Below are 12,788 nucleotides of genomic sequence, written 5' to 3' on the forward strand. Positions count from 1 at the left end.
CGGTCTTGCGCCCTAGGCCCCGAGCGAGAGGCCCGGTGCACCGTTGCCATGGCAGCAGGCCGTTGGGAGCTGACTGGATAGGTAGGGTCGGTGTCTGGTTCCCGGCTGAGACTGCGCGGAGCCGGGCCGGCGGGACTGCAGAATGGGCTGAGGCTGAGGCGGCGGCGGCTGTCCGGACGAGGTCGACTGAGGGGCAAAGGGCGCGGCACTGGTCCAGAACCCTAAGACGCCTGGTTTGAGGAGCGGGTGGGACCGAGGTTTTCTTGGGCCCCAAGGATTGACCTGTTGGCGACTGCAGCTTTGCGGGAACCTCATATTTGACGCGGGCATGACTGGACGTGTTGGGGACCCCACTCATGATGAATAGGTGACATGTAGTGAGTGAATCTTAACTCTTGGTGGGAATGATCTTGACAGCAGGAAGCTCCCCAAGTTCTGGTGGGGGCCAGAGCCCCACAAGGACCCTTACTGCCGAACTGGCAGAGTTCCCAAAGACAAACAGAATCTGTGAAAAGATTCCTACTTTTCCTGTTTCCGTACTTTTAAGTATAGGTTTATTGTGGAAATGCATTATCCGCCTTGAATAAATAAAGGTATAAATGTTTAACCTTCTTTCTCCCCCCCCTTTCTTTTTATAAAGAAGAAGCTGGGCTTGAAAATGGAGATGTATGAAACCCTTGGAAAAGTGGGAGAGGGAAGTTATGGAACAGTCATGAAATGTAAACATAAGGATACTGGGCAGATAGTGGCCATTAAGATATTTTATGAGAAACCAGAAAAGTCTGTCAACAAAATTGCAACGAGAGAAATAAAGTTGCTAAAGGTTTGCTTCTTTTGCCTTAATTGCTCTGTGTAAGTCAAAAGGGGAGTTGTTATGGAATAAAAAATTATATAATGAATATTTCAGTTAACATGTATTTGGACATATAATAGAAAAACAAGTGTCATAGCTTACCTTACTGTGTACGTTTTGTAATTTTACAGTGATACTAGATATATGTTCTTATGTATAATGTAACAAAAACTATGCCAAATATTGTGAAATAATTATTCAGAAATATCCAGGTATAATACTTAGTAAAAATGTCTGCTTTGTGCAGTGTTTTGTGCCAGATGCTGTGACTATAATGATGTAAAAGACAGTACCTGCTCTTCAGGACTTTTATTAATTAGAAAGACAAGAGGGCATATACAAATAATACTGACTATTAAGTGGCTGATAATAAAAGCCAAGTGATTAACACAAAGTCCTGTTGGGTAGGGAATGTTTCTTGGAGGAAATGGAACATGAATTTGGCCTTAAAGGGTATGTAGAATTTAGGAAAGAGGGAGAGACTGTTGTATTCCAGGTTAGGGGAACAGCATAAGCTCAGAGAGGCTGAAGGCAGGACAAAGAGCAGAGCAGAAAGGACAAAGTGCATTTGCCTGTAGAGTTTCTTATATGGAATAGAAGGAGGTGATTTTAGAGAAGTAAGCTGGAGGTAGGTTTTGAAGTCTTGTCTTTTAGGCTAAGGAATCAAAACTTGATTTTGTGAGAGGCGCGAGGTTTTGAATTCAGAGTAAAGAAACTGTAAATATTAATCTAGCAGTATTTTTTAGAATAGATTGGAGGACTGAGAAAGTAAAAATAGGGAGATCTGTTGTGTTTTTAATTCAGGAATCCTGTTATATGTGAGGGTCCTTGCTAGAATGCAGCAATTTGAATGGAAAGTAGAGTTAGAACATAATATATTACTAAAGAAGACATGAAAGTGTAGAAGGAAACAGAAGGGGAATCAAAGGTATCTTTGAGGTTCAGTGATTGCTACCATTGATGGAAATATGAAAGACCCAAAAGAGACATGGTTTGGGAACTAGTTCGGTTTTAGAAATGTTGAATTTGAGGTGACAGGAATACAGTGCAGTAAAGATGATAGGTAGGCGTTTAGAGGTGGAGAACAATAACAGGAGAGATCAGGGGACAAGATAGAATTTCACGTAGGTATGATTGGTCCACTGAGTGGAAAGACCTCAGGAGTGTAAAGAAAGGAGCATTAAGATTCATTGGCAATAGGGTACAAAACTAGTGATTTTAAAAATAAATATACATATGTATTTTGTTTATTGGCATTTATCTAGATGCTTTAAGGTTCATTGCCTAGATGTTTTTACATGTGATGAAGAAAACAGATACTATTCTTGTTCTTTTTTATCTGATACAAAAGTAATATTCTCTTCTTTCTTTGTAAGTCTGTATTAGATATGATGGATCAATTTGCTTTCTAAATAGAAGAAATATATTAGGCATGTGTAGATTGTTGGAACTGCTCTATTTCTAGACAATGGAAAAGAAAGTTAAAGTCAGTAAAGATGTTATGATTTTGTGAGCGATACCTGTCCTTATCCTGATGACCTAAAGCATAATAATACTGTAAGGCAACTTGTGCACTGTAAGTGAAAATCTGACTAGAAGGAGACATTTCCCAGGCAATATCTTTTGCTCTTTCTTCACCTTTGTTGCATTTAAGCTAATTATTTTTTCTTCTTAATTGTTTTGTAAAAATAACCAATATGTGGCAAGAACACAGAGATGAATTTGAAAATGTACTATTACAACTATTATGCAAACTATTTAGGGATAGCTTAACTATTTTTTCTCATTGGCTTATTTCTTGTAGAATTTTTAGTTTCATCAGATCTAATTCCACAAGAGATTTCTTAGATTAGTTAACATTCTTAGTCTAAAAACACTGCCATAATGACTTAATTAGAACTAAAGTTTTATCTACTGGAATTTCATTAAATAAATTACAGTTAGAGTAATTAGTGAGAATATCTGTAGAAAAGTTTTCTATTTATAAAGGAAAACAAAAGTAAACAACCTGAAAAAGGATAATGGAGTATTTCTAGTGGTTTTATGGTTTATCTGAGAAAGTCACTGATTCCTTACCCCTGGATGGATGTTCCTTAATGCTTGTTAACTTGCATTCATCCTTATCTGCTTTTGCCTTTAAAATTAAGACTGGTCAAGAAACCAGTAATTTTCCTTAGTTGAAGGATTAATATTATAATGTCTAAAGGCAGTCTTTTTTTTTTTTTGCTACTGCCAGCATGTTGTTGCTGCAGCACTCTGGCACCCCACCAACCAGAGAAATTGGATTGGGAGCAAAGATAGGAAAGGAATCTGGCATTATATTTTGGCATGTTTTTCTATTAGTCATGTCTTGAGGAATTTAGTCTATATATTAGTACAGATAAGTAGAAAAATGGATGTTGTGCCATTGAAATAAAGGCAAACTTTTTTTCTTACAAGTATAGCTTTTTGATGAATCCAACATCAAAAATATACCCCTTAATTTTTAGCCAAATGAATAAATATTTTTGGTAATTTGAGAAAGTTAAATATTTGAGAATTGATTATAATTAAGTCAGTGTGTTAAAAAATAGAATTAGCAGCATAAAATGATAAACCTCTTTTGTTTTCTAAGCTGATACATGCCATTTTGAAATTATCTTGACAGTGAGTGCTTACCATTCTAAAAATGTGTTTGGTTGCTTAATAGAATATTACAGACAATGAACAAAAATATACCCACAAATAATTGTATATTTATGTAGAGTTCCTATGGATATAAATTGGTATCTCACATATATGAAAAGTTTCTGGATATTTTGATACCCTTTTGTTACAGTGTGGTGAATTTATAACGTCCACCTGGAACTTATATTTCACTCTTGAGAATTCAGGACAAATCTCAGAGAGTAATTAACTTCTGTAAATTCAGATTACATGCTCAGTGGCACTGGAATCCATGCTCATTTGAAATCATAAGGACCTTTTAATCACAAACCAATTTAGAAGATAGGAAGATATCTCTTAGCAGAATACCAAGTTACATTTTAGTACATTAACTCTGAATTGTTTTAGTAGGCAACCAAATGTCAACTTGAAGTAAAGCAATACATCTCCCTCTTTTCTATAAATATTAATTATTAAATAAATTAACATAAAAAAAATAGGAATGTAAGCAAACCAGTTGAGAAATTTTTATTGAAATGCATGGAGGAAAAGAAGCAGAGAATATTTCTTCTTTTAAAAATTATATGGGTCTTATATGTGCAAATTATGGTGCATGAAATACTAAAAATCCATTTCTCTTGTTAATAGCAATTTCGTCATGAAAACCTGGTCAATCTGATTGAAGTTTTTAGACAGAAAAAGAAAATTCATTTGGTGTTTGAATTTATTGACCACACAGTATTAGATGAGTTACAACATTATTGTCATGGACTAGAGAGTAAACGACTTAGAAAATACCTCTTCCAGATTCTTCGAGCAATTGAATATCTTCACAATAATAATGTAAGTGCTTCTGGGACGAAGTGAGAGAGTGGCATTGACATATATACACTACCAAATGTAAAATAGATAGCTAGTGGGAAGCAGCCGCGTAGCACAGGGAGATCAGCTCCGTGCTTTGTGACCACCTAGAGGGGTGGGATAGGGAGGGTGGGAGAGAGACGCAAGAGGGAGGGGATATGGGGGTATATGTATACGTATAGCTGATTCACTTTGTTATACAGCAGAAACTAACACAACAATGTAAAGCTATTATACTCCAATAAAGATGTTAAAAAAAATAATGTAAGTGCTTAAAAATAAGCCAAACTGTAGGATGAATATGAATTGTAAGTGCCCTTTAAACATTGTTCTGTTTTTATGAAAGTTGTTAAAATTATTTTTCTGGACAATATTAATTGACATCCTGAAAATGGAGAGGTCAGGGGAGTTACTACCTTATAATTCAGTTGCAGAACCAAAAAACGTATTGAACGCATAATATAACTATAGGGCAGACCAACTATGGGATGCTCAAGGAGGTATAGAGGAATCAACAGTCAACTGGGGCATCTTTTATTAATGAAAGTACATTAAAACATCGAAAGTCAAGCCAGCTCAGATGAAGGGAGGTTTGGAGGTAGGAACTGGAAACTAGGCCAGGGGAATGGCAAGAGAAGGTGGATGCCTTTAGGGAAAGAACAGAGAGAAATAAAGTGGCTGAGGGGTGTAGAACCGTGTCATTTAAGTCAAGAAAGGAAAGAAGATCAACTGTTGATTTTTAGTGCTGCCTTTTAGCATTGTTTAGTTAATGTTTATCTCAGCAGGTTTTTATGGACATACTTTGTTCGCAACATGAGCTCTACTTTCTGTAAAGTTAGATGTATGTTTGTGAAATAACAGTACAAGCTTCAAAAATAGTTTTATTAGTAAGTGATATAGGCATAACATCTATATACCCTAGGCTTTTTCAGATACCTTAATGTTTAATTTGCTGTCTTGGTAATAGTGCATCTCATGTTGCAGCTTTGAAAAATATGGTTGTGATAGCAACTGGAAATTCAGATTGTAATTTCCTTGCTGACTGGATCCATGGGGGGGCAGTATAATGTAATAGTTAAGAGCATACAGTCCTTGGAATCAGACTGTCCTGGATTTTCACCCACCAGTTTATGTATGGATAACCACACAACTTGTGGAGTTCACACTTGCACAATGAAAGGTGGTAGTCCCATTACTCTGTGGCCCCAGGAAGTTATCTAACCTCTCTGAACTTCATTTTCCTCATCTGTAAAATGATACTGTAGTACCTCACAGATTTTTTATAAAAATCAAATTAGGTAGTAGGTAGTGTTTAACACTAGGTGTGTTTTAAGTGCTTATTAAATAGTGCAGATAAGGAGTCAGGAATAGTTATATGTTATCTGTATCCCTATAGTGTCTTGCCTGTAGTAGACTTTAAAAATATTTGTTGAATAATGGAAGACACCAGTATGGTCTAGACTGAGAGTAGAAAACTTCAAAGAGGAGGTAAAACTAAAGTAACAATTTTCAACTTATATGGGTGTTTAAATTCAAGCACATAGGGAAACAACCCAAGTGTCTATCGACAGATGATTGGTTTAGGCAGATGATATATCTATATCTAAAAAGATATATATATATATAATATTATTAAGCCATAAAAAGGATGAGGTATTTGCCATTTGCAGCAACATGGATGGACCTAGAGAATATACTAAGTTAAATCAGAGAAAGACAAATACATGATATCACTTGTGTGTGGGATCTAAAAAATAATACTAATGAATCTATATACAAAACAGAAACAGGCTCACAGACATAGAAAACATACTATGGTTACCAAAGGGGAAAGGGAGGGAGGGATAAATTGGGAGTATGGGATTGACAGATAACAAACTACTATAAAATAGATAAACAACAAAGATTTACTGTATAGCACAGGGAACTATATTCAATATCTTGTAATAACCTATAATGGAAAATAATCAGAAAAAAAAGTATGTAACTGAATCACTTCGCTGTACATCTGAAGCTAACACAATATTGTAAGTCAACAATAGTTCACTAAAACAAACAAAAATGCCTTAATGGAATCCAAATGGAAAAAAATATAAATGATCTTAAAACTAACAAAGAAAGTGAATCAATAGTCAAAAAAATTCAAGGGGAATTCCCTGGTGGTCCAGTGGTTAGAACTCTGTGCTTTCACTGCCAAGGGCCAGGGTTCGATCCCTGGTCAGGGAACTAAGATGCCACAAGCTGCATGGTGCAGCGGAAAAAAAAAAATTAAACAAAAATATTCAAGCATATGGAGCAGAGTTATTATAAATCATTGTAATATGGAGTTCTATGTAGTTTTGGAGCATTTCACTACAAAATAAAGGAGAATTAAACTCATTGAATCCAAAGTCTGATAGTTCACACCATATACAAAAATTAAGTTGAAATGGATCAAAAGCCTAAACATAAGAGCTAAAACTCAGAAGAAAACATAGGTGTAAATCTGTGTGTGATCATGTATTAATGCATCAAAAACAATCAAAGAAAAAGACAAATTGGACTTCATGAAAATTAAAAACTTTGTGCATCAAAGGGCACCATCAAGAAAGTAAAAAGACAGTTCACACAATGGGAGAAAATATTTGCAAATCATGTATCTGATAAGCAACTAGTATCCAGGATATATAAAATACGATTCAACATAAAAAGACAGCCCAATTTAAAAATGGGCAAAGGACTCAATAGACATTTCTCCAAAGAAGATATAAAAATGGCTGATAGCACATGAAATGATGCTCAATATCCTGAGTCATTATGGTAATGCATATCAAAATCACAATGAGGTACCATTTCACACCCAGTAGTCTAGCTGTAATTTAAAAAACAGACAAGAATGAATGCTGGCAAGGAAGTAGAGAAATTGGAACCCTCATACACTGCTGGTGGTAATGTAAAATGGTGCAGCTGCTATGGAAAACAGCTTGGCAGTTCCTCGAAAAGTTAAACATAGAATTACCATATGACCCAGCACATTTACTCCTAGGTATCTACCCAAGAGAATTGATAACATATGTTCACATAGAAACCTGCCCAGGAATGTTCATAGCAGCATTATGCAAAGTAGTCAAAAAGTAGAAACAACTCAAATGTATATTAGCTGATGAATGGATAAACAAAATGCAGTACAACCCTACAGTGGGATTTATTCAAACACAAAAAGGAATGAAGTACTGATACGTGCTACAAAATGAGTGAACCTTGAGAACATTATGTTGAATGAAAAAAGTCAAAATGCAAAAGACATAAGTATAAATTCCATTTAAATGAAAAATCCAGAATAGGCAAGTTTATATTTGTATATCTTCTTTGAAGAAATGTCTCTTCAAGTCCTTTGCCCATATTTAAATTGGATTATTTGTTTTTCTATTGTCGAGTTGTATTTTCTGTATTTTGGATACTAGATCCTTATCAGATATGTGATTTGCAAATATTTTCTCCCATTCTGTGGATTGCCTTTTTGCCTTCTCGATAGTGGTTTTTTTAAAAATCATTTCTTTCTCTTTATTGATATCCTTTATGTGGTGAGATGTGTTCATACTTTAGTTCTTTAGACATGGTTTCCTTTAACCTTGAACATATTTAAAATAGCCAATTATAGTCTTTGTCTAGTGGCTTCAATGTTTGGGCTTCTTCAGGGAAAGCTTCTTATTGACTGCTTTTTTTTTTTTTTCCTGTGCATGGCCATATTTGTTTCTTTGCACACCTATTTGGGGGGATTTTTTTTGGACATTTAATTTTTTGTTAAAAACTGGACATTTAAAATAATATGTGTTAACTCTGGAAGTCAGAATTTCCCATCTCTCAGGGTTTGTAGTTTTTGCTATTTGTTTAGTTACTTTGCTGAACTAATTCTGTGAAGTCTGAATTGTTTATCACGTGTGACCACTAAAATCTCTGCTCATTTAGTTTAGTGGTCAGCTAAGGTTTGGACAGAAATTTCCTTCAATTCTTGAAACCAGTAAATCTCTCAGCCATATTTACTGAGGGCTCTTTATCTGTGTTGGGCCATGTCTTCAATGTTCAGGCAGGCAGTTTACAATTCTGCCTTAGCCTTACCTTCCTGCTTGTGTAGAACCTTAAAGTCCGCCAGTCTTGAGAGCTTAGGGACAATCTCAGGTCTTCCCTGGGTGTGTGCACAGCTGTGCATGTACCCTTCATGATTCTCAGGAATATGTTGGAACTTTTCAAACCCTTTACGGACATCTCACTCCCAGCTTTTCTTTCTTTCTTTTCTCTTGTTTTACACACATATTTTGTTTTAACTTAACATTATATCTTGGAGGTCACACCATGTCAGAATACAGAGAATGTCTTCAATTCTTTTTTACAGAAGAATCATAATAGTAATCAACATTTTTATGGCAGCATGCATGAGGCGCTATTTTAAACGTTTTCAGTGTTTTACAGATATTAAGGCATACGTAATGGCATATTCTTCAAAACCACACTAGGAAATATGTATTTATTTCACCCCCATTTATAGATGAAGAAGCCATGTTTATGAATCTTGCCCCACTCTCACAATATCAAGGGGTAAAGTAGGGATTTGAACCTGTTAGTCTCACCACAATTTGTGCTTAAACTTTATAATACCTTTCAACTCCAGCCTTTCTTTTGTTTTTTAATTGAAGTATAGTTGATTTACAATGTTGCGGCAATCTCTGCTGTGCAGCAAAGTGACTCAGTTATACGCATAGAGACATGCTTTTTTATATTCTTTTCCATTATGGTTTATCATGCAAGATATTGAATATACATTAGGACCTTGTTGTTTATCCATTCTAAACAGCCTTTCTTTTTAATTAAGTATTTTGGTCAGCTTGTTGTTTGTCCTGTTATAGCTTCCTCAGGTGGCTATAATGTTATATAGTGGCTGCTAAGAAGGCTGATTGCTTGGGCCAGCTCTGAGTTAGGTCAGTAAAGACAAGACTTCTAGTGCGATTTTTCCAGTGATCTGCCAGACATGTCAAATAATGACTATTACCTGGGGATGGCGCTTTGGAGGAGATACAGCCCTATTCTACTCCCTCTGGTGGCTGCTAGGCTGCTAGTTTTCACCATGATTTGGCGGGCTGTTGGTTTACAAAGCTACCAGAAGCTGGGGAGAGAGCAATAGAAATAGGACAAGCTAAGAATACTACTGCATCACATGGTTAGTTTATGTTTCAACTTTTTAAAGAAATTACCAAACTTTTTCCAAAGTGGTTGTACCATTTTACATCCCCATCAACAATGTATTCCAGTTTTTCTGCATCTTCCTGTTATTGTCTTTCGATCATAGCTATTCCAGTGGGTGTGAAGTGGTATCTTTTTTTTTTTTTGTAGTAAAACTGTCTTTATTCACAGATGACATGATCATCTATGTAGGAAATTCTATGGAATCTACAACAAAATTAAGAGAACTAACTTGTAAGTTTATCAAGGTTGTAGGATACAAATCAATGTACTGAAATTAATTGTATTTCTGTGTATTAGCAACAATCAGAAATTGAAATTAAAAATACCATTGTAACAGCATCAAAAATATAAAATACTTAGAGAAAATCTGACAAAAGGTATATAAGACCTATACATTGAAAACTATTAAACGTTGATGAGAGAAATTAAAGAAGATCTAGACACATAGAAAGAAATACTGTGTTTATAGAGGTCTCAGTGATTGTGGAAGACCAAGGAGGATGTTGTCAAAACACAGAATTTTAAAAGTTGGGATTCAGAGAGTGCTTGATTCTCAAGGATAGAGTTCTGCATGTAGTCATGGTGTTAGTTGTTAAAACGAGCGAGAACATCAGGGCATCAACTGAGTGAATCTTTCTCCCCCATGTTTAGAGCACTGAGGAAGAGGGTGATGGATGTGTAGTAGGCAGAATATGTGAAGTGGTATCTTAATGTGCTTTTCCATGTCTATTTTTTCTCATGTTATATCCTCAGATCTTGGTATAGTGCCTGGCATATAGTAGTCACTCAATAAAAGTTGTAGAAGTAAAACAGGACTAATGTAGTTTTATAGATGTCTCCTTTAAGGTGACTCATTACCCTAAATTAATTATTTGGCCGTTTAGGAGGAAGAGTGAGGCAGAACAAGAGCCAACCCCAAAGGCTAATAGCAGCAAGTTGTATAAAAAAGGAAAGATCCCAGATTTCTGTCACCAAGATATTTTCACTCGTGTTATGATACTTTTCTGGTGATGAGAATATGCTTAATACATTTGATAAAGATTTTAAATGCCTTCTTTGTTTTAGGCATTGTACTGGGCCCTGGCGATATAGCCTGAACAAAACAGACATACATCTTGCCCTCATGGAACTTACAGTCTAACGGGAGTGCCAAAAAAGTAAATAGGCAATTAATAATAAGCATGACAAATGCTGTGAAGGGAGAAGTGCAGAATAATGTGAGAACATATAGAAGGAACATCTAATAGGAACATCTCAGCTGAGACCTGAGGAAATAGTTGGCCAAGCAAAGTGTTCTAGGCGGTTAGAACAGCATTAGCAAATGCAAAAAATGATGACACAAACCTGGAGAATTGGGAAGCTAATATTCAATAGGCTAGCGAAGGGACATTGAGAATGTGAGCAGAGACCAAATCCTATAAGGCCTTACCAGCCATTTTACATAGCTTCAAATTTATCCTGTCGGGTAGGGAATCCTTGAAGGAGTGACATAATCATACATGTGATTTTAAAATAGTACTGTGATTTCACTGTGGACAATGGATTGGAGGGGATTAGAGTGAATTCAGGGAGACCATTTGGTAAGCTAGTAATTTTGATGAGAGAACTGAGGGAACTTGAACTAGGGAGAGAAGTAGACAGGTTGAGAGAGTATGGAACCTGAGGGAGAAAAGTGCCTTGATTTCTGGCTTGAGCCATGGGATCTATGTTGGTCCCATTTGCTGAGCTAAAGGACTGTTGAGAACAAATGAGTTTGGGAGAAAAGATGATGCGTTTAGTTTTGGATTTGCTGAGTTTGTGGGATGTGTGGTTCAGCCCTGTGGGACTTCTTGTGGACTTCCATTCCTTGTGGAAACCAGGAAAGATAGAAATACGGAAGTCATCAGTTTATGGATAGTTACTAAGGCTGTAATAGTAGGTGAGATTGAGATGGAACAGCCAATAGATGGGAAGAAGCCCAAAAGAATATGGTGTTCCCATAACCAAGTGAAGAAAGTGCTAAAAAAAAAAAAAAAAAGTAGTTGAGATTGTGCAGGAAACAAGATGTAAGAGAAGAAAAGCCTAAGACCAGAACCCTACATTTACAGACAGATAGAGAAAAAGGAACTGCCATAGGAGGAGACTGGGGAATTTTAGGTCCCAGAAGTCAGGAATGGAAGACTGGTTGATATCTTTTACACTAAGATACCAAGTAAGGTATGTATTGAGGGGTGTGTGTTGGATGTAGCAACAAGGATGTTGATGACTTTGGCTAGGGCAGTTTGAATGTGGGAGCAGAAGACAGATTGCATTACCTTGAGGAGTGAATGAGTGGTCAGACAGAAAGTGAAGACAGTAAAAATAATGTCTTCGAGAAGTTTAGCTGCGAAGGAAATGAGAGAAAGAGCAGTACTTGGAGTGTGGCATTGGGTTAAAGGAAAGTTAAACTTTTTCCATTAAGTTCTTTTAATTACTTTTCCTTTTACGAATGTGATTTACCTTTTCAGTATTATGTCTGTTTTCTTGGCTTTGGAGATGATGGATGGGGCAAGAACTGAAAGTATGTAACTATTTAGCTTTTGCATTGTGTACTTAATCATTTGCATTTGGTAAGAAAATAGCTTTCCTGTCTTAATTAGCTAGATTTTCTCTATGTAATTGTTGGGAGATTTTCTAGATAATGAAACCTCATTTTAATCTATTGCATCTTCTGTTTGTTTTTAGATCATTCATCGAGATATAAAACCTGAGAATATTTTAGTATCCCAGTCAGGAATTACTAAACTCTGTGATTTTGGTTTTGCACGAACGCTAGCAGCTCCTGGAGACATTTATACGGACTATGTGGCCACACGCTGGTATAGAGCTCCAGAATTAGTATTAAAAGATACATCTTATGGAAAGTAAGTATATTTGGGAATCCTGCTTGGCCTTTCCTAGCCGTCTCTTTTTTTCCCTTGGTGTATCTGTCACCCATACTACTGACACCCTCTGCCTTCTGCATCTGGGTTTGGGCTAGAAAAGGGACACCCCAAAATAGAGCAGAGAGACCCTAGGCACCTGCCCTGCTATTGACGTTACCACGCTTGCCCTCTGGGGCTGAGTGGCCCCAGCCCCAGAAGACCTATGCAGTCACCCCTCAGGCTGTATCCATGCTTGCTTTAAGCTGTGCCCCACTCTTAACAGAGTTGCCTTCTCTGCTTATCTGTAGGCTCTACATTTACTATAC

At 36.4% G+C, this 12,788-nt stretch overlaps 1 protein-coding gene across 2 annotated transcripts in view; it reads left to right on the top strand.

Moving 5' to 3' along the window:
- The first annotated feature begins 65 nt into the window (after positions 1–65).
- CDKL3 (cyclin dependent kinase like 3) overlaps positions 66–12,788 on the top strand; it is a 91,088-nt gene continuing 78,365 nt past the window's right edge. For both annotated transcript variants that reach the window (XR_004349153.1, XM_032626317.1), the window contains exons 1-4: positions 66–377; positions 641–823; positions 4,148–4,342; positions 12,284–12,462. Coding sequence is in view for 1 of the 2 variants with exons in the window: in XM_032626317.1 (XP_032482208.1) it covers positions 659–823; positions 4,148–4,342; positions 12,284–12,462 (539 nt within the window). In the remaining variant the exon portion in view is untranslated. The remainder of the gene's footprint in view (positions 378–640; positions 824–4,147; positions 4,343–12,283; positions 12,463–12,788) is intronic.

Source organism: Phocoena sinus, chromosome 3 (genome assembly GCF_008692025.1).
Source record: "Phocoena sinus isolate mPhoSin1 chromosome 3, mPhoSin1.pri, whole genome shotgun sequence".
NCBI lineage: Eukaryota > Metazoa > Chordata > Mammalia > Artiodactyla > Phocoenidae > Phocoena > Phocoena sinus.